This window comes from Phyllobates terribilis, unplaced genomic scaffold (assembly GCF_046119375.1).
Source record: "Phyllobates terribilis strain yellow unplaced genomic scaffold, ASM4611937v1 Scaffold_1__5_contigs__length_1240528914, whole genome shotgun sequence".
Classification (NCBI taxonomy): Eukaryota; Metazoa; Chordata; class Amphibia; order Anura; family Dendrobatidae; genus Phyllobates; species Phyllobates terribilis.
The window spans coordinates 1,134,723,051-1,134,743,023 of NW_027362761.1; the positions used below are offsets into that span (position 1 = coordinate 1,134,723,051).

At 44.3% G+C, this 19,973-nt stretch overlaps 1 protein-coding gene across 2 annotated transcripts in view; it reads left to right on the forward strand.

Moving 5' to 3' along the window:
• Positions 1-19,973, forward strand: part of HTT (huntingtin) — a 174,085-nt gene that overhangs the window by 131,206 nt on the left and 22,906 nt on the right. For both annotated transcript variants that reach the window (XM_073647559.1, XM_073647565.1), the window contains 6 exons: positions 4,757-4,846; positions 5,322-5,509; positions 6,235-6,361; positions 13,925-14,025; positions 14,632-14,786; positions 14,934-15,073. In XM_073647559.1, coding sequence (XP_073503660.1) covers positions 4,757-4,846; positions 5,322-5,509; positions 6,235-6,361; positions 13,925-14,025; positions 14,632-14,786; positions 14,934-15,073 — 801 coding nt within the window. The remainder of the gene's footprint in view (positions 1-4,756; positions 4,847-5,321; positions 5,510-6,234; positions 6,362-13,924; positions 14,026-14,631; positions 14,787-14,933; positions 15,074-19,973) is intronic.

Consider the following 19,973-nt stretch of genomic DNA (forward strand, 5'->3'; position numbering starts at 1 on the left):
TGTCGGAAATTTAAAGGATGATTTCTTCTCCTCCATGCTTTCTTTTTGGGCCTTTCTGCTTTCTTGTTTTTACTTGTGACCTGTATAAATCGTAAAATGATTTATTACTGAAAAATATCGAAACTTTTGATTTCCCCCCCAGCCTGACCATCTGTGCTTGGTTGGACGCTTCTGCACTGTGGGCGATATAATTGATGTGAAAGCTGTACCACATGTGGAGATATTGTTGCTTAGGTCTAATTAAATATCTTATATATTACCACTTTAATGACCCAAATCGGCACTGGTTCCAGTTAAATAATTCCTGGATGCAGCCAAGAACATGTGGTGGCCATTAAAATAAATGATGGTCGATGTAATACATGGACAAGCCAGATCTAACAGAGCAGAGGTTATCCTTCTCTCCCTGCTCAAAGAGGGGTTTCTGAACCCTCCCATTAGGGACCCTTACCAAACCATGGAATAATGGCTTCTACAGCTGAATAACATGTTGTTTTTTTAATTTTTAATCTCCATAGTGGAGATATTAACTTGTAAAGATTAGATACTAATTTTTGCTTAAGACCAAGGAGAGCGTTTTCAGAGATACTTTTGTGCGTGTTAACTTTTTCCTTCGCATGACTTTGCCCAATCATAATTAACAGTCTAAAGACCAGGCTCGACTATACAGGATAGGTGCCAGGAACACAACGTAATCCAAATATGAAGAGAAATAAGGTTCCGGCACTCAAAAATAATGTAGATAGTCAGATAGTTGCAATTTCAAACATAACTTCCTTTAATGGTTCTTCAGTGAATAATGGCCCAACGTTTCAACCCCTCCGGGGTTTTCATCAGGGACGGTCACCTCGTACAGGACACAGATTGGCAGGACATTTCTCCTCCACAATCCCTGGGAACTACACCAGGAACAATCTCCCCACTCCTTGGGAATTCACATAACACGGAATTTTGCTGCCGTTTACTGATCCTGAGGATTATTCATCCTTCATGGTTTAAATTACATAAACCCAGGCCCCTGATGAAAACCCCGGAGGAGTTGAAACGTTGGGCCATTATTCACTGAAGAACCATTAAAGGAAGTTATGTTTGAAATTGCAACTATCTGACTATCTACATTATTTTTGAGTGCTGGAACCTTATTTGCCCAATCATAGGCAGAAAGGCTGCGTGCCCATTATGTGTTTTTCAAGCGTTTTTGCCGCTGAATTTCTGCAGCAAAAACGCTTAAAAAAAAAAAACGCTTGGTAATACGTGCCCCATGGTCCCCAATGATAATCCGCATGTGCTGTGCACATGCTGCGGAAGTTTCTGCTGCGGACTATCATTGCGGAAAAATATGCAGCATGTCCATTAATTTTGCGGACATGCGGCGTAATTGCCGCCATTGACTTGCATTGAATCGCTTAATATCAGTGTCAGCACATTTGCACACACGGATATTATGTGATTCTATGTACGGATGGTACCCGGGTCTGGAGAAGAGGAGACTCTCATCCAGACCCAGGTACCATAGAACCTGTTAAAAAAAAAAGATTTTAAAATAAAAAATAAAGATTATACTTACCTTCTGATGTCCTCCCGGTGTTTTCTCCACTCCGTCTGGTCTGTTGTGTGGGTCCCGGTGTTGTGAAGGACCTGCCATGACGTCATTGAGTCATGTGACCTGACACATGACTCAATGACGTCACCACACGTCCTTCACAACAGCGCGAGCCGCCCAACACACCGGACGCAGCGGAGATAACACCGGGAGGACATCGGAAGGTAAGTATAATCTTTATTTTTTTTATTTTTTACCATTGTTATTCTTTTTTTTTAACTAACTTGGTCACACTATATAAATCCATGCCGGTTGCATGGATTTATATAGTGTGACCAAGTTGTCAAACACTTTTCAAGTGATGCTAAAATCGCTTGGAAAAGCGCTGGATAACCCGCATGCGGAAATGCATGCAAAGACGCTTGACAAACGCTTCTACCTGGCGAGATAAACGCATGTAAAAACCGCGTGCGTTTTCCCTGCCAGGGAGAAGCGGAAAAAAATATGCAGCATTTCTGCATCATGGGCCCTTAGCCAAAGTGTCATGTAGGGGTAAAATAAATAACACGTCCCCTAGAGAATGTCAGACCCAGTTATCTTTGTGTTAGACATGTAGTGACACACACCTCTGCTCTCCTCACTCATCTCATTGCTGACACCTACTTTGATTACAAGTGGGGGAGGGAAGCAGAGCTGTGTGTTATTACAAATACCTCTTGCAGCTCTCCTCTCACAGGTATGTCAGCTCCAGTCTATTCCCTCTCTTTTCCCACACTGACTGCCATGAAATAAAAACTGCTACCAGTGTTTCTACTGACACATGGCTTTGCTCTACTCCCCTCACACCGACAGTGCTGTGGGATGAGTGCAAAAAATACATATATATATGAGGTATTGGTTGATATTTTGGCCAATACCGCATATATTATATATATGTATGTATGTATGTATGTATGTATGTATGTGTGTGTGTGTGTTTATTTTTTATTCCAGGGTGCAGCCAGGCCTACCAGTGTTGACATTGTAAACTAGGGTGTCTGTTCTCATGGGGTGCACTTAGATAGTACTGAACAGCCCACCTAATCTAATAGTATGGGCGTCACTAATAGTCTGTAAGCCAGATACTGTGCACTACTCATGTGTGAACAGCGCCCTATACAAGCTTTTTTGTGTGTGAAATTTTAATACTAAGCAATCACCCCCTCCATGAACTGGTAGGTTGTGCGTTGTTGTCTCAGTATCAGTATTTTGCACCTGTGTTGCCACCATCCTTGTTATATGGGTTTGCTGCATCCTGGTTGTGCATTACTTCTGAGATCTGGGCAAATTCTTGGGGGAATTTTAATTCCTCTTATTGTGGCTTTGCTTTTAGTCTTATATCTCCGCAACAGAGATGGAAAAAAAAAAAAGGGGTTCAGTACTTTTACATTGATATCCTAAGAATAGGATAAGTCCTCAATACTAGATCAATGGTGATGAGACACCTGGAAAGCACTCTGATCAGCAGAGGCCAGGTACTGCACATCAGCCCTATTCGAATGAATGAGAGTGGATCTGCAGCGCCCCGCTGTGGCCGCTATACAATTGACAGAGCTGTGTTGTTTCCCTACGCAACTCATCATATCTGGTTGGCACTGGGAACAGCTGATCAGCAGGGGTGTTGGGTGTCACACCACCAGTGATCTGATATTGATGTACTCTCCTATGGATAGGCCAGCTATATAAAACTACTTAACACCTTTTAATTTTTATTTTTTTTTATCACTGTATTTAAAGAAAAAAAAAATTTGCACACTAGGCCTAATACTCAACACATACTTCCTGTTCCATACAGAAGGCTTCAGCCATCTCATTATTACAGGATTACGATGACTGATAACACAGGATCCCCCATTCACAATAGGTCATGTCACAGCTCACCTCCTCCTCCTGTACAATGACTGATAACACTTATATATATAGCAGATAACACAGGTTCCACCATTCACAATAGGTGATGTCACAGCTCACCTCCTCCTCCTGTACAATGACTGATAACACTTCTATATATAGCAGATAACACAGGATCCACCATTCACAATAGGTCATGTCACAGCTCACCTCCTCCTCCTGTACAATGACTGATAACACTTCTATATATAGTAGATAACACTGGATCCACCATTCACAATAGGTGATGTCACAGCTCACCTCCTCCTCCTGTACAATGACTGATAACACTTCTATATATAGCAGATAACACAGGTTCCACCATTCACAATAGGTCATGTCACAGCTCACCTCCTCCTCCTGTACAATGACTGATAACACTTCTATATATAGTAGATAACACTGGATCCACCATTCACAATAGGTGATGTCACAGCTCACCTCCTCCTCCTGTACAATGACTGATAACACTTCTATATATAGCAGATAACACAGGTTCCACCATTCACAATAGGTGATGTCACAGCTCACCTCCTCCTCCTCCTTTACAATGACTGATAACACTTCTAAATATAGTAGATAACACAGGATTCACTATTCACAATAGGTGATGTCACAGCTCACCTCCTCCTCCTCCTGTTCAATGACTGATAATACTTCTGTATATAGTAGATAACACAGGATTCACCATTCACAATAGGTGATGTCACAGCTCACCTCCTCCTCCTGTACACTGACTGATAACACTTCTATATATAGTAGATAACACCGGATCTAACATTCAGAATAGGTGATGTGGCAACTCTGATGGAAGGTTAAAGTCGACAATTAACAGTTTATCATAACAGCAGCAGGTGTAACCGCACCCCTCACTGACAGCCAGCTCAGCTTTAGAGTCAGCTGTCAGTCAGTGCTCTCTATGCACAGAACGGTAACTGAAACCGTGCCAGCGCCACCACTGAGACTGAAAGAGCGAGGCTGCCGGGGGGGGGGGGGAAGAAAGTTAATTTTCATCTGGCAGCAGGGCTCTCAGTGCGGCAGCCGCACAATGTCAGAACGCTATTAACCTGCAGGTTACTAGCATTATTTTACATGACAGGTTGCCTGTAAACAATAAGTCATTTTCTGATGACCCAGTTTTGACCCATTTGGCACATTGTGGGTGTTTTTGTTTTTGTTTTTTTGCTTAATCACAGCATTTTTAATAGGGAAATTCTGGGATATGTGCACATTTATAGATTATATACAAGACTCTTCATGACCTAGTACTTTTATACGCTTTAGTTGCAGTCAAACCTGGGGAGCAACTTCTGAGCCCTGAAAGGAAGAAGAACAGTTCATTAGAGGAGACCATGACAGAGGAAGGGGAATCAGGTACGTTGTGAGTGACATTAGACAGCCGGATAACCAGAGTTACTGTTTTATTCTTACTCCACGATTGTGCCACCATTCACTTGCTCCACCCGTTGGCTTCCTCACACCTCCGGTGACAGCTCATCCCCTGGCCTGTGTGTGGCTTTTTCCTACTGCTCACACTTTCAATGAGCGTGTAGATTTCAGTCCCTCTTGGTCTCAGCTGCCACTTACATATTGTATAGCGCTGACCGGTGCAGCGGGCCGGCTGGAGACTAAAGGGGACGGATAATGGGAAGAGCTGTTGCTGGCTTACATGCCAGCGGTAGGCTGGAGGGTGGTTATAGCCATTGAGGATGGGAATTTGGCACCGACTGGGTGGCTGTTAAGTGTCATAAGTCCCTTCTATTGTACTTTAATTCTAGTTTTAAGATGTTACTATGTAGGTGACCGCCATTATTAGCCATCTTAATAATGAATATGTTTCCTCGTTTAGGTGCCGCCTTCGTCAAGACCGCCTGCATAATGATGTCGGAGATGGCGGATTCCCTGCAGAGTGTTTTGTTGTTTGGGCACAAGAGAAATGGAAACATAGCTGCATTCCTTACGCCGGTGTTCAGAAATATAATCATCAGCTTGGCCAGATTACCCATAGTTAACAGCTATACAAGAGTACCCCCGCTGGTGAGTTAACCCGGCTTATCGCAACAAAGAGTTCTCTTTCTAATTCTGTTATTGTTAAAACAAAGGTGAAAGCAGCGTTAGCATAAGGACTCGTTACTGTAACCCTGCCGATCTGTGCATGCCCACCACTATCAGGACTTAGGGGTCTTGATAAAACAGACATAGACACATCCTTCTAATACAGAGGACTGAGTGCCGGGGCAGCATCCTAGACAGCGGCGGAGCGCCCCTAGACAGCGGCGGAGCGCCCCTAGACAGCGGCGGAGCGCCCCTAGACATCCTCACAACTCGTGCAAGAAACCTGGTTCCCACCTAGGTGCTTCCATTGCACCTCTCTGTCTCCAGTCTCTGGCATGTGTTTGGGGCCTGTAAAGAAATATATTTATACATAGTGTCGAAGTAAAAAATTGGTTAATTTATATTTTTCTGAGCAGTGTACTTTTACTATATAGAAACTTGCTGCTAGTTTCTTATTGCTGTCATCCAGGCCTCAACTTTCTTAGCTGAATCTCTTCTAGAATTCTTGTTTTAGGTCATGTTCACATTCAGTATTTTACATCAGTATTTGTAAGCCAAAACCAGGAGTGGAACAATCAGAGGAAAAGTAGTAACACGTCACCACTTCTGTATTTATCACCCACTCTGGGTTTTTGCTTACAAATACTGAGGTAAAATACTGAACATGTGAATGTGACCTTAAGATTTGTGGTTTGTTCTCTTCTTAGGTGTGGAAGCTCGGGTGGTCCCCCAAAACAGGAGGAGAGTTTGGATCTTCGCTCCCTGAAATCCCAGTTGAGTTTTTGCAAGAAAAAGAAGTGTTTAAAGAGTTTATATATCGCATAAACACCCTGGGTAAGACGCAAACGTCCATTGTCTATTCTTTTCCTTATTTCACTCTGTCACTTAAAGGAAATGTATCGTCACAAAAATGCCCTTTTAATTAAAAAAGGTTTTTGTTTTATTATTTTTTTGTGTGCTATTCGACAATATTAGAAATAAAAATTAGAAATCTTACAATTTTCCCTCTAATCAATGGAGCTTTTTAAGTGCTAACTTCTTTCTTCAGGAAATCCCCATGTACTTTTATTTATTAGAAGAGTAGGTGAGCTGTGACATCACCTATTTGTGACTGGTGGATCCACATTTATTTGAGGTGGAGGTGAGCTGTGACATCACCTATTTGTGACTGGTGGATCCACATTTATTTGAGATGGAGGTGAGCTGTGACATCACCTATTGTGGCTGGTGGATCCACATTTATTTGAGGGGGAGGTGAGCTGTGACATCACCTATTGTGACTGGTGGATCCACTTTTTTTTTTTTATAGGAGAGGAGGTGAGCTGTGCCATCACCTATTGTGATGGGTGGGCACTGTGTTATTCATATAGGTGTTACCTGTCACTGTTATCTTGTGATGACACTGTCTGCTGAGAAGTGATCTCTCCAGAGCATTTCTTTCTTTACAGCTTTGGTGTCTTCAGAACAGGAATTGTCAGTTTAGTTTGAGGATTTTTTTTTTTTAACATAGTGACGTGCAGAATAAATTTTCATAAAAAAATAAATGTTTTAAACTGTTTAATGCAAACAAGGATTTTGGGTACTCACTGTAAAATTTCTCAGAGCTTTCATTGGGGCGTCACAGGGAGCCATTGGACACAGGGAACCATGGGTATCTGCTGCTGACATTCGGAGGCTGACATTAGGCAAAAAAGTTTTCTAATCCTCCTCAGCCGGTTACAACCACCAACTGGCACAAAGCTAATCCGTTAGAGGGAAGGCAGTAGAAGAAGCAACATAAACAGGAGTAGACCAACAAAGACACAGAGAGGAAAGCTGCTGGGTTCCTCAATGATGGCTCAGAGAAAGAGATTTTACGATGAGTTCCCAAAATCCTCTTTTTCCGCTTCATTGGGGGACCCAGTGAACCATGGGATGTCCAAAAGCAGTATTAAGGGCAAGATAAAACTAGAATAAAGTGGGAAAACAGTAAACAACAACTTAACCGATTCCTGTAGGTCGGAGACCATATAACTGCCACTTGTACAACTCCTGTCTAGGCTGGCATCTGTGGAGGCATACAGTACAGAAGAACCTAGAATATAAGACATATTTTCAGTTGTTTCACACTTTTTTGTTAAGTATATAATTCCACATGTGGTAATTCATAGTTTTGATGCCTTCAGTGTGAATGTACAATTTTCATAGTCATGAAAATACAGAAAAATCTTTAAATGAGAAGGTGTGTCCTAACTTTTGGTCTGTACTGTATATATGAACTTAGAGAACGTGGGAACCAGGCAGCTGCCTTGCAAACCTGCAGAGCGGAAGCGTGATGACGCACAGCTCAGGAAGCCCCCACTGCCCGTATTGAAAGAGCCAAAACCCCAGGAGGAGGCGTTCTGATTTTTGTCCGATACGCTTCCAAAATTGTGGAACAGATCCAATTCGCAACGGCAGCTTTAGAGGCCGGGAGGCCCTTGTGAGCACCGTCAGAAATTATGAACGAGTCAGAGTGCTTGAAGTAAACTGTCCTGGAGAGGTAGATGCGACTCGCTCTAACGAGATCCAGCTTGTTAAGAGATTGTTGCCGGCAGGGCTGTGGAGTCAGTAAGCCAAACCTCCGACTCCTTAATTTCCATGACACCGACTCCAACTCAGACTCCACAACTCCGACTCCCTCATACATAGCTCAAGTTTAAGTGATGAATTTACTGTAGCACAGATTCATCTCAGCTAAAAGTCTAGATCAGGAATAGGTCAGACATTTATTGGACATTTCATAACTTTCCCCTTTTATGAAAAAATATTCCCCCACAAACTGCATTGAACTACTGTACACAATTTATTATATATTTTAGGAGTCGGAGTTGGTCCATCTTATACCGACTCCAACTCCCCCAAAATGGGCTCTGACTCCACAGCCCTGGTTGCTGTGTATGAGAGGGGGAAGGAGGGAAGAACAATTTCTTCATTAAGATGAAAGGCCGATACCACTTTATGAAGAAAGAAGGGAACAGAACGCAGGACCACCTTGTCTTGATGGAGAATGAGGAAGAGAGAACAACAGGGAAGTGCTGCCAGTTCAGAGACCCGTCTAGTGGACGTGATGGCCACCAGATGCAAAACCTTCCAGGAGAGGAGAAGCTGAGGGATCTCCCAAAAGGGCTCGAACTGGGGACTCTGAAGAGCGTCCAAAACCAGATTGAGGTCCCACGGGTCCACTGGGGGACAGCAGGGAGGTACCGTTTGTCCGGGTGCTCCTACTCATTTGATGGGACACCATCAAATTCCTTATGGTTAGCAAAAAATCTGGGGACTCTCTTAACTCTTAAAGGAGACTGACTGATCGGGTGGAGGAAAATCAACATCCTTAACATTCAAGGACTGATTAACTGCCAAAATTAGGCTGTCAATCATGTCCATTAATTTTGAAGCCTGGTCGGAATCCAGATCAGAGCTGGACTAAGAACCGTTCTCGGACTTTAGGGCTCTAAGAGGCTAAGGCATTGGGGAACAATAGGTAGAGCGTGGTGTGGCGGACCCAGGAGGGGAAGGTGATCTGAAGGAAGAGCTGGAACGGACCGCTTTTTAGATCTCTTGTGAGACCTGCTGGTATGATGAGGAGTTGGGGGCGCTTTCTCCTTGCGGGCAGTGGGAAATTCCTGGGAAACAGTGGGGGGGCAGCAGCAATCGGGGCAGAGTGACCCGAAGGAAACTTGCATTTACAGAGGACTCACAGGCACAATACATTATAAGCGTAGCAGAAGCAGGTGGGCGAGAACGATCACCCTTGCAGTTATGATGGAGGACAGGGGCCTGTGGAGGGAAAGGCTGTTGAAGAGGAAAGCATCATGCCCGCTGCAGGCAGAGCTTACCCCGATCCGGATGGACAAGGGTCCTGAGGCAGTTGAGACCTGGAGAGGCTATCCTGCTTGCGGTCCTCAGGGGATAACTGCTGCGTGGGAGAGAGAAAGAGGCGGGGCTGAGGCAAAAGCACACTGTTACCCCACACGATTCTGATTGGCCGGAAAGAAGAAGTTCGCCAATAGGAGAAAGAAGGGGGCAGAGCTGAGAAAGGCCCGAGTGCTAGGAATTGGATGAAGGAGCGGGGGGGGTCCTGACCGCACCAAATGACTTGGCAATGGCAAAGCCGGGGCCTGAATTTCTGTGGAAGCTCAGAGAAGGGGCAGAGCGGTCCGGAACAATGGAGGCCGGCCGGAAGGTGCAAGAGAGAGGACCCAGATCTCCTACTGCTTACAGTACCTAAGAAGAAAAGGGGGAAGTACCTTGCACTCCCTGAAGATGAAAGTTTGGCTTCACGTCACAGACATTGTGCCATCGAGAACCTCTGGAAACGACTTCCTGGGATCGTGGACCATCTCCACTCCAGGCACTGTCTCTCTATGGAGGGCAATCGGGCCAGAGAAGAAAGGCAAGGACTGTCCTTCTGGTCACCTAAACGCTCTTTATGTGTTGGGGTCCTGCTGTGCAGACCAGAGAGGGGACCGTGTGACATATTCCACACTGTTCTCTCAGTCTCTAGCGGCATAACACAGTGACATATTCCCTTCCAAGACAAATCTGAAAAAAAAGTAACATTAAAAGAAAACAACAAACCTAATGGTAAAGAGTGGTCTTGGAACAGACTTGTGTCTGCCTCCTACTGACACTAATCTAAAACTAATTAGCCTTGTACCAGTTGCTGGGTGTAACCTGCTGAGGAGGAGCCGACTTTTTTGCCTAGTGGCAGCAGCATACACCCATGGTCTCCTGTGTCCAATGGCTCCCTGTGTCCCCCAATGAAGCAATTGAGAAATGTTGCTTGAACACATTTCCTTTACTATACTGATACTAAGCTTTAAGCTCTGTTACACTAACACGAGCTATTATAGTAGTGTTCAAAATAATAGCAGTCCAATATGACTACCAGATTAATCACTGTTTTTGATGTAAATTATATTATCACATGTCAATCAATTTCCCAGTTGGTGCAGTAGATTCTCAGAAAACCAACAGACTGATTGGAGAGGGTTAAACTTATAAAGAAGTGCAGAGAATGAGGCTTTGTGCCCACTATGCGTTTTTTTAAGCGTTTCCACAGCTGAAATTCTGCTGCAGAAACGCTTAAAAAACGCTTGGTAGAAGGTCTGTCATGTTCCCCAATGATAATCCGCATGTGCACATGCTGCGGAAATTTCCGCTGCGGATTATCATTGCGGAAAAATCCGCAGCACTACCAATTATTTTGCGTAAACGCGGCGTTTTTGCTGCCATTGACTTACATTGGAACGCATGGAATTCGCATCACTGGATCTGTACATGCGAATTACATGGATTTCAATATGCGGATGGTACCCGGGTCTGGAGAAGAGGAGACTCTCCTCCGGACCCGGGTACCATAGTACCTGTAAAAAAAAAAAAAAAAGAAGAAAATAAAAAATAAATATGTCCTTGTCTCGGCTTGCTGGCAGCTCGAGGTAGACTAGAAGGACCTGCGGTGACGTCGTTTAGTCATGTGACGGGTCACACGACCGCTGACATCGGCGGGTCCTTTAGTCTACCGCGAGCTACCGGCAAGCCGAGACAAGGACACCGGGGGCCATCAGAAGGTAAGTATAATATTTATTTTTTACCATTCTTTCGGTCACACTATATAAATCCATGCCGGTTGCATGGATTTATATAGTGTGACTAAGTTGTCAAGCACTTTCCAAGTGATGCTAAAATTGCTTGGAAAGCGCTTGTCAACCCGCATGCGGAAATGCAAGTGTAGAACGCTTCACATCCGCATGTCCCTGGCAGGAAAAACGCATGTACAATCCGCATGCGTTTTTTCTGCCAGGGAGATGCAGAAACGCTCAGGAAAAATCCGGAGCATTTCTGCATCGTGGGCACATAGCCTGATAGGCTGTTCAGCTAAAATGATCTCCAATTCTTTAAAATTGAAAGCAATACCAGAGCAATGTGGAAGAAAACGGAAGGCTGCCATTCGAATGGTCGAAGAATAGCCAGAATGGCAAAGGGTCAGCCAATGATGAGCTCCAGGATGGTCAAAAACCGTCTCAAGTTACCTGTGAGTACTGTGCCAGTTAGAAGACACCTGTGTGAAGCTAATCTCTTAGCAAGAAGTCCCCGCAGCCAAAGAACACATCAACTGGCCTAAAGAGAAATGGAGAAACATTTTGTGGACTGGTGAAAGTAAAATTGTTCTTTTTGGGTCGAAGGGCTGTAGACAGTACACTCTGAAGACAGTGAAGCATGGTGGTGCTGGCATCATGATAGGGGCATGTTTCTCTTACTATAGTGCAGGACCTATTTACCACATACCAGGGATCATGGACCAGTTTGCATATATTAAAATACTTGAAGAGATCATGTTGCCTTACGCTGAAGAGGATATGCCCTTGAAATGGGTGTTTCAACAAGACAACGACCCTAAACACACCAGTAAACAAGCAAAATCTTGGTTCCAGTCCAACAAAATTGAGATTATGGAGTGGCCAGCCCAATCCCCGAACCTTAACCCGATAGAACACTTGTGGGGTGACATCAAAAATGCCGTTTCTGAGATAAAGCCAACAAATGGCAAAGAATTGTGGGATGTAGTCAAAACATCCTGGGCTGGAATAACAGTTGACAGGTGCCAGAAGTTGGTTGACTCTATGCAACATGAAGCAGTTCTTAAAAACTGTGGGTATACAACTAAATATTAGGTTAGTGATTCACAGGAATGCTAAATCCTCAAAAAAAAAAAAAAAAAAAAAGAAAAGAAGAAGAAGAGTACATATTGTGAGTTTGTAAAGACAAATGCAGACACTATTTTTTTTTTTTTTTTTTTTTTTTAAGAACAGCCCAATGTTCATTTTTTGTTATTTTCTGTAAAGTAGTTAGAAATTCTATACATTTCTCTTCATGTTTTGAATTAGAAAACAGTGTGCAATGTTCCCAATGCATGGAAAGAAAAACTAGTATAAAGATTTTGTGCTTAACTCATGGTTTTGAACACACTGCTATTATTTTGAACACTACTGTACCTACTACTAGTAAGCTGACCATATCCATAAGCTGGAAAAACATTTGCATCTGTTTTTCCAAATTATTAGTAAAGTTACTGTATTGGATTTCTTTGCAGTTTTATCTGAAGTGCTTTGTTAGAAATTGGCTCATTTGCATCCACAAGAGTGTTTGATGATTTTTGGATCTGATAGTGCAATCGACAGGGATGTAACGGCTTCTGGATCCCAATGGAAAATCAGTAACCTGGCCATTTGTAATACTGGGGTCTTATGTCGCAGAGGACCCCCATGTTGCCAGGACCTATACGTGTCTGTAATTTATATATCGCCTATAGTTATGCCCCTGGCTGTCAGTGCTGTCCTCCATCTCCTGGACAGTTCTACATCTTGCCTCTCTAACACGCTTTTTTCTTGATCCTCAAATAAGTATAAGACCAATATAAAAAACTAATAAAGTTTTTTATTTATTTTACTGCCAATTATTATTATTTATTTTGTAGTTAATTCTATATAATAATAAAAAAAAAAAAATGCATCTATAGCTTGAGAGCGGGCGTTATTGCCCAAGGCCCTTTATCCTGATGTCTAAGGTACCGCACAAGGGTGAGGGCATCCTCTACAAGCAGGCCAGGACGTGCTCTTTTATCTGCCATTCTACTACTGTGCCCCTGGGCAAAATGCACAATCAATACCGTCCAGGCGGTTAGGTGTGAGCTTCTAAAAGTATGGCTACCCTTTAGTTCGGTTGCAGAATACACTTGTATTCATTACTTTATCAGGGAAATGCATGTTTCTTCCCCAGTGATGTCGACTTCAGCAAGGAAAGCCTTTGTCTGATCAGCCACTTATGTGCTGACTGCTGTCAGTGCTTATCCCTGTCAGCAGTTCCTTGTTAGGGAATCGATTTAAGGAAAAGATCCGCCATGATGTACACACCACTGTGCTGGTGTGGCGCATGCGCAAGTCCGGCTCTTGCAACTTCATCAGGAGATTACTGCCCCTGCACTGCTCCCTCTGAGGAGACCACCCGGGGAAATGATGACGCCTGCTCAAAATCTCCCTCGGGGATGGCAGATCATTGAATCTACAGTGACCTGTCAGTCAAAGACCAGAGGCCGGCGGTGGGCTGGGAATAGAGTGCTCGCCAAAACTTAAATGCTGAATTTCTCTAAAACTTCCAAACTAATTTCTGCATACATTGCATTAAATTGGGCTGCAATATCCTGACGACACGTTCCCTTTAAGTTTGCAAAAATATATAAATGTGCATTTTTGTTTTGTCATTCATTTATGCAAAACTTTCCCTTTTAAATGCCAAAGTAAGTGTCATTTTGGCTGCCTTTCTGTGTAATATCTGGATGATTCCACCCTACACTGACTTTTTGCATTGTTTCTCTAGGCTGGACAAGCCGGACACAATTTGAGGAGACTTGGGCCACGCTGCTCGGTGTCCTGGTGACACAGCCCATTGTAATGGACCAAGAGGAAAGTCAGCAAGAGGTAGGTGCTAAATCCATCATTTTATTTATGAAGACAGCCCCTTCCCATACGTCTTATCAGGGTACATGGTTATTAAAGATGATTCTTTTCTGCTCAGGACTCCCCTCTATGAGCCTGGACCCGATCAGTGGGGGTCTGACATCCAGCACCCGCACTTACCAGCTGAGATTTGCTCCGGAGGTTGCCGGATATAAGCTATGAACGGGGCGCAGCATTTAGTTGCTGATGCTGACAGCTGATCGGTGGGTGCGCTGGGTGTCGGGACCATCACGGATCTGATATTGGGGATTTATCCTATGCATAGGACATCAATTTGTAAGTTCCTGACAACCTCTTTAAGTGTTTCCGTCTCTGATAGAGAAGTGGTGAGACCAGTTTCCGCTCCACGTAGGTAAGAATTAAATCCTAGAGGTAATCGTGTACAATACAGTAAATAAGCTTTCAGTCGTCCTGTACATGTAGGTCCATTGGCTTTACAGTCTGTAGGACTGTGCTAAAAGTACAGAAATAAGGTTACAACTTGCGGCCAAGTTAAAAATAATGAAAGTTAACTATAAAAGTGCTCCTTTCTATTATGATTTCTTCTTCTTTTGATGCGAATACTAGGAGGACACAGAGAGAACGCAAATAAATGTCCTGGCGGTACAGGCCATCACATCCCTGGTGTTGAGCGCCATGACTATCCCCTCTGCCGGCAATCCAGCCATCAGTGCCCTGGAGCAGCAGCCACGAAACAAGACCTTAAAGGCACTTGATACCAGGTACCTGCCGTTCTCCCTAGCGATCGCTCAGCCTAGCAGCTGTGTGTATCGGGGTCATGAATATTTCACATTTGGCCATGTGTATGGACACCTGACATTCAGTACATATCAGCTGCTGGTTGAGTTCTTTCTATTCCATGTTTCTAGATTTGGCAGAAAGCTGAGCGTTGTTAGAGGAATTGTGGAGCAAGAAATCCAAGCCCTGATATCTAGGAGGGACAATATCGCCACTCACCATGCATATCAAGCTTGGGACCCCGTGCCTTGTTTATCCGCCGCGACAACAGGTACAAATTATTCTGCAGGGGATATGCCGAGGAAGGATTGAGCATGCTGCAGACCAACCCGCCTGATGCCTCCTTCCCCTGATATCTGCTGACCGTCTCCAGCCATCAGATTGTCCGCAGGGTATATATTCTGGGATACGTTTTCTGTGCATAGTTCTTGCTTCGGGATGCTACCTGTGTAATCACACTTATTAAATAGCTGATTTGGGGGATGAAGTGTCACCCTCACATGAATTGTATGTTTTGTTTGAGCCTGTTAGTCCTGTGAGAGGCACACATGAGAGTTTGCTTTACAGCTTTGGACTTAAAGGGGATACTGGTGTCAGAAAACCCCTCTACTCCAGCTGTAGTTTACTGAATAGTTGGAGTTTATTATATTATCTGATATCTTGGGTTATGGTCCCTGACTGGTCTTTGTCTCCTGCTGCAGTGATCACATCTGGTTTTTTTTAAAAAAAAATTTGTCTTTATTAACTTTATTAAGAGAAGAAGAGGTAGAGTCACAAGGCACTAGCCGTGCTGAGAAAAAAAAGCAAACTGGGGGAAATAACAATAGAAAATATTAACTTGCTACTCCAATCCTGAAAGAGCGATAAAACTCAATGAACATTAACCCCTTCACCACCTTGGGATTTTCCTTTTTTGCGTTTGTTTTTTCCTCCCCTTCTTCCCAGAGACATAACTTTTTTATTTTTCCCTCAATATGGCCGTGTGAGGGCTTGTTTTTTGTGGGACGAGTTGTACTTTTGAACCTCACCATTGATTTTACCATATAGTGTACTGGAAAACGGGGAAAAAATTCAAGTGTAGTGAAATTGCAAAAAAAAAAAGTGCAATTCCACAATTGCTTTTTGGATTGTTTATTTATCATGTTCACTATATGGTAAAACTGACCTGCCATTATGATTCTCCGGGTCATTACGATACGAGTTTGAAGATACCAAACATGTACAAACATGTATAGGTTCATTTTTATTTAAGTGGTGTAAAAAATAGGGACAAAAGTGTTAGATCTCTGTACCCGAAGAGCTCTAGCTAATGGCTTGCCACTTTTATTACCATGTTTATAGTAATAACGGCGACATTTAAAGAGGTCAGCTTATGCTTTATATAGGAGTAAAGACCAGAGTGATTCGCTTTTAGCTATTGGTGATCTTTCCAAGTCGTCAACCTTCCCCAACAGACAAGCAGTCTCTTGGGCTCGTTCTTGTTTTATATGGCCCCATGCTTAATAAGCATCCCCCCCCCATCATGCACTTGTGAGCCTCCCACACGATACGGGGGTCTGTTTCCTCAGTAGAGTTGACCGCAAAGTATGTGTCAAGAGACTTCTGTATGTCTGACTTCACGATGGGGTCATCTAGAAGGGACGTGTTCAAGCTCTAGGGACATGGCTTGATTCCAATGAAGAAACTGACAAGCATGTGGTCCGAGAAGAGGATATTGTCAGTATTGGTCCTTTGGAGTAGTGTATTGTCTTCATGTTTTAATAAGAAATAATCAATCCTCGTCCAGCCATCATGAGAGTTACAGTAGAAGGAGAAATCCCTATGTGTTCAGGGTGTTCATCGAGAGGGTCTGTTGATGTAGCAGAGTAAGAACCTACTCCGATAGATTCCTGTGACGAGCAGTCACGTCGTCTCAAGCACAGACGTTGCGGAAGAGAAGGACACCCATCCAGTTGGGCATGGACCCATCTAGTTGGGCATAGGCATAGGATCCAGACCAAGAAAGTTGAAGAGAGCAGTCGGGTCCATGCATCTCTTAAGGTAGAGCCCTCGTTTTTCAGGATGAGTTTAAAAGCGTCCCCATCTGTAGGAAGCACCATCCATGCAAATAGGGTTAGCGAAGTGCAGCAAAGGATTTTTTTCTCAGCAGTGTAGTAGTGGAGTCTGCACAAGACATCCCTTGAGTTGGTGGTCTCATTCTGGCGACGCAATGTACTCTGTCGATGACCTAGGAAGTGTCTAGGGGGTCTCTGTATAACCATGTTGTATAAGAAAGTGATCAATAACCCGAGATCTTCCTGGCCCTCATTCTCTGGTAACTCCTTTATACGAATGTTGTTTCTTTGCCCCCTATTTTCTTGGATCATCGAGAAGCAGGGTTAGCCTTTGTACTTGAGAGTTGAGGGTCTCATGTTTACCCTCCAGAGTTCGGATCTGGTCCAACAAGTCCCTGGATATATTCTTCGTAGCTGTTGTCCTGGAGGATAGAAGGTTAAAGGGATACTCCAGGAGATAAAAAATAAATAAATTGTACTTTCTTTGCCCTCATAAACTATGAAGATGAGATGCCCAGTGCACTTCTATTATCTTTATAACACATTTAATTCCATATGACAGCAGCTGCTCCTCACTGCTCCCATCTGGGACAGCAGTGTGCAGCTCCCCGCTGTGAGTAACAGCCAGTCTGAGAAGAAGGGGCATGGCCTGCTCTCTGTTCTTTGAAGATATACAGTTATTATCAGGAGACTGGCTGATTAGTGACACCATGGAGCTGCACAGTGCTGTAATGTCTCCTTGTCTGTAGTCTGAGGTGAGGCGGCGTGGCAGAGGGTGGCCTGCACACTTCTAGTAGCCCTGCAGTGAAGGAGACAGTATCAGGGGACTGTCTGCTGTTACTAAAAGTCAGGATCAGGCCACGTCCCCTCTTCTCAGTCTGGCTGTTACAGCGGAGAGCTGCACCTTCTGTGTATTGATTGGGGGGGGGGAGCGGTGAGGAGCAGCTCCTATCACACTGAATTACAAGTGTTATGAAGATAATTAAAGTGCACTGGGCATCTTCTCTTTATAGTTGGAGGGCAATGACAGTATAACATTTTTTTATTTTCCTGAAGTACCCCTTTTAATGTTCTCCCATATTGAATAAATAGCCTGTTGGTGTGAGGCTTCAATTTTCTGGATCAAGGAATCAATGTCCTGTTTTGTTGGTACGGCTTGTATTCGATCCTGCAGCATCTGAAGATCCGAGTGATTCAGAGAGCATGTCGTTTCTGTGTGAGAGGTCATGGGGATCTGTGAACTTGTCTGCGAGGACTGTGGTGTGTCCAAACCCTCCATGTCAGCAGGACTGGGAGATGAGGGAGAAGGGGTGTCCTCTGGAGGTGTCACCTTCGGTCTTGCGAGGGGTATCCTGAGGTCGTTTGGCGAGCTGGCCGGCGGTTAGGCATCGGTGCCATTTTAACCAAAGAGGAATTAGCTGCTTCCAGGGTAGCACATGTGAAGAATCGTCCAATGGTGCTACTCTGCAAGCCTTCCGGATATGAAATTGATGATGAAGGTCTTATACCATAATTTCTGCGTTTTCTGGGCATTTTCGATGGTAGCGGTAGAAGAAAAAATCCATGTCAGGTGTCTGGACCCAGAGTAGGGTGTATGCTCGCTCCACCATGTTTAGGACATGTATCCACTCCCGCTTAATGTCAAGGTACAGTTTAATGAGGTTACATTTTGATTATTTGCTTGTCAGGGAGTGTGGAAAATAGTAGGTTGTAGATGGTGACTTTTGTGATTGATGGTATCATATGATAAGTGACCACTAGGTGTCAGCAGAGGCCTACTAATAATTTCCATAAGTGTAGGATTAACCCATGCATTGCTGGACTGTGCATACCATTACCAAAGTGAACGAAAGATAATCTTGGGAGCAGAGAATTCAGAAGGCCCTTATGTCTTTAAGTCTGGGGGTCGAAATGGGAGGCTGGTAGGAGTCCTGTTGTAGTGGTCCCTTAGTGCCAGATCGCTGAGAGCTGGCGTCTACTGAAAGAGAGCAGTCGGGGGCCTAGCCTGGTCGTTGGGGTAACCGGAGAGGAGTTGTTTCAGGTAGGGAGTTTCCCACCTTAGTAGTTACACCATGCAGCAGAGAGGGGCCCATCGCGAGCTGCGTAGGCCTCTGTGTGCATCAGCGCCACCTCCTGTTTAGCCGGCAGACAAGGCCGTGGGGATGTCTCACCTCTGGAGCCTCCGGTGCTCCCCAGATGTTATCAGCCGCCAGCTGGAGTCATCTTGTCGGAGGAGGAGGGACAGAAGATCACTACAAGGTCCGGGTTGGGCAGGAAGGCGCAGGAGAGGCTACGGCTTCAAGCCTTTGAGTAAGCCCCGAAGTCAGCGGTGCCACCGGGCAGCAGGGGTGGTCTCAAAAGGGCCCGCGTAGCAGCACAAAGCTGGGTTGACACTCTGGGGGTGGATAGCCCTTATTTCCCCCCGATTAACGAGGATTGAAGTGAACATCTGCAAGGAGTTTGTATGTTCTCCCCGTGTTTGCGGTAATCTAGGGAAGCTTGATTATGGGCACTGTCCCCATTGGGGCTCACAATGTCTGTAAAGCGCTGTGGAATTAATGGTTCTATATAAGTGAGTAAAATAAATAAATGGGCCCAGAGCGTCCGGCTACCTTGACTTACTGTCACACCCTGTGATCACATCTCTTTACAAGGACCGCTGCCATCAATCACTGCCGACAGAAGTGCTGTGCGTCAGAAGTCCCTGTGGTGGGATGTTATCGCTGCAGCTGGAAATTGTGGCCAGTGGAAGATCAGGCAGCGTTGCAACGGTAGCAAGGGGGGAAATCTGAGAATTGCTTTATATTTTTAGACCCCATTCTGTGCATAAAAAAAAAATTGACTCACTTCATCCATCGTTGGATTATATATTCTGCTAGTCTTTGAATTGTTTTGTTTTTCATTCTGCCGCCAGTACCCCAGCTCTCCTCTGCTGTATTATACACCATTACACCTTCTCCCGAGTCACCTCCAGCAGAGAAACCTTCATGTCAGATCTTCACAAAGCTTCACTAAACCGCACTGCAATATTTGCTGTTGTGTGATACATTTATTCCTGCTATTATTTTCTGATAGATCCTCTATTGTTTGATGTTGTAGGATCGCTGCGGATACATC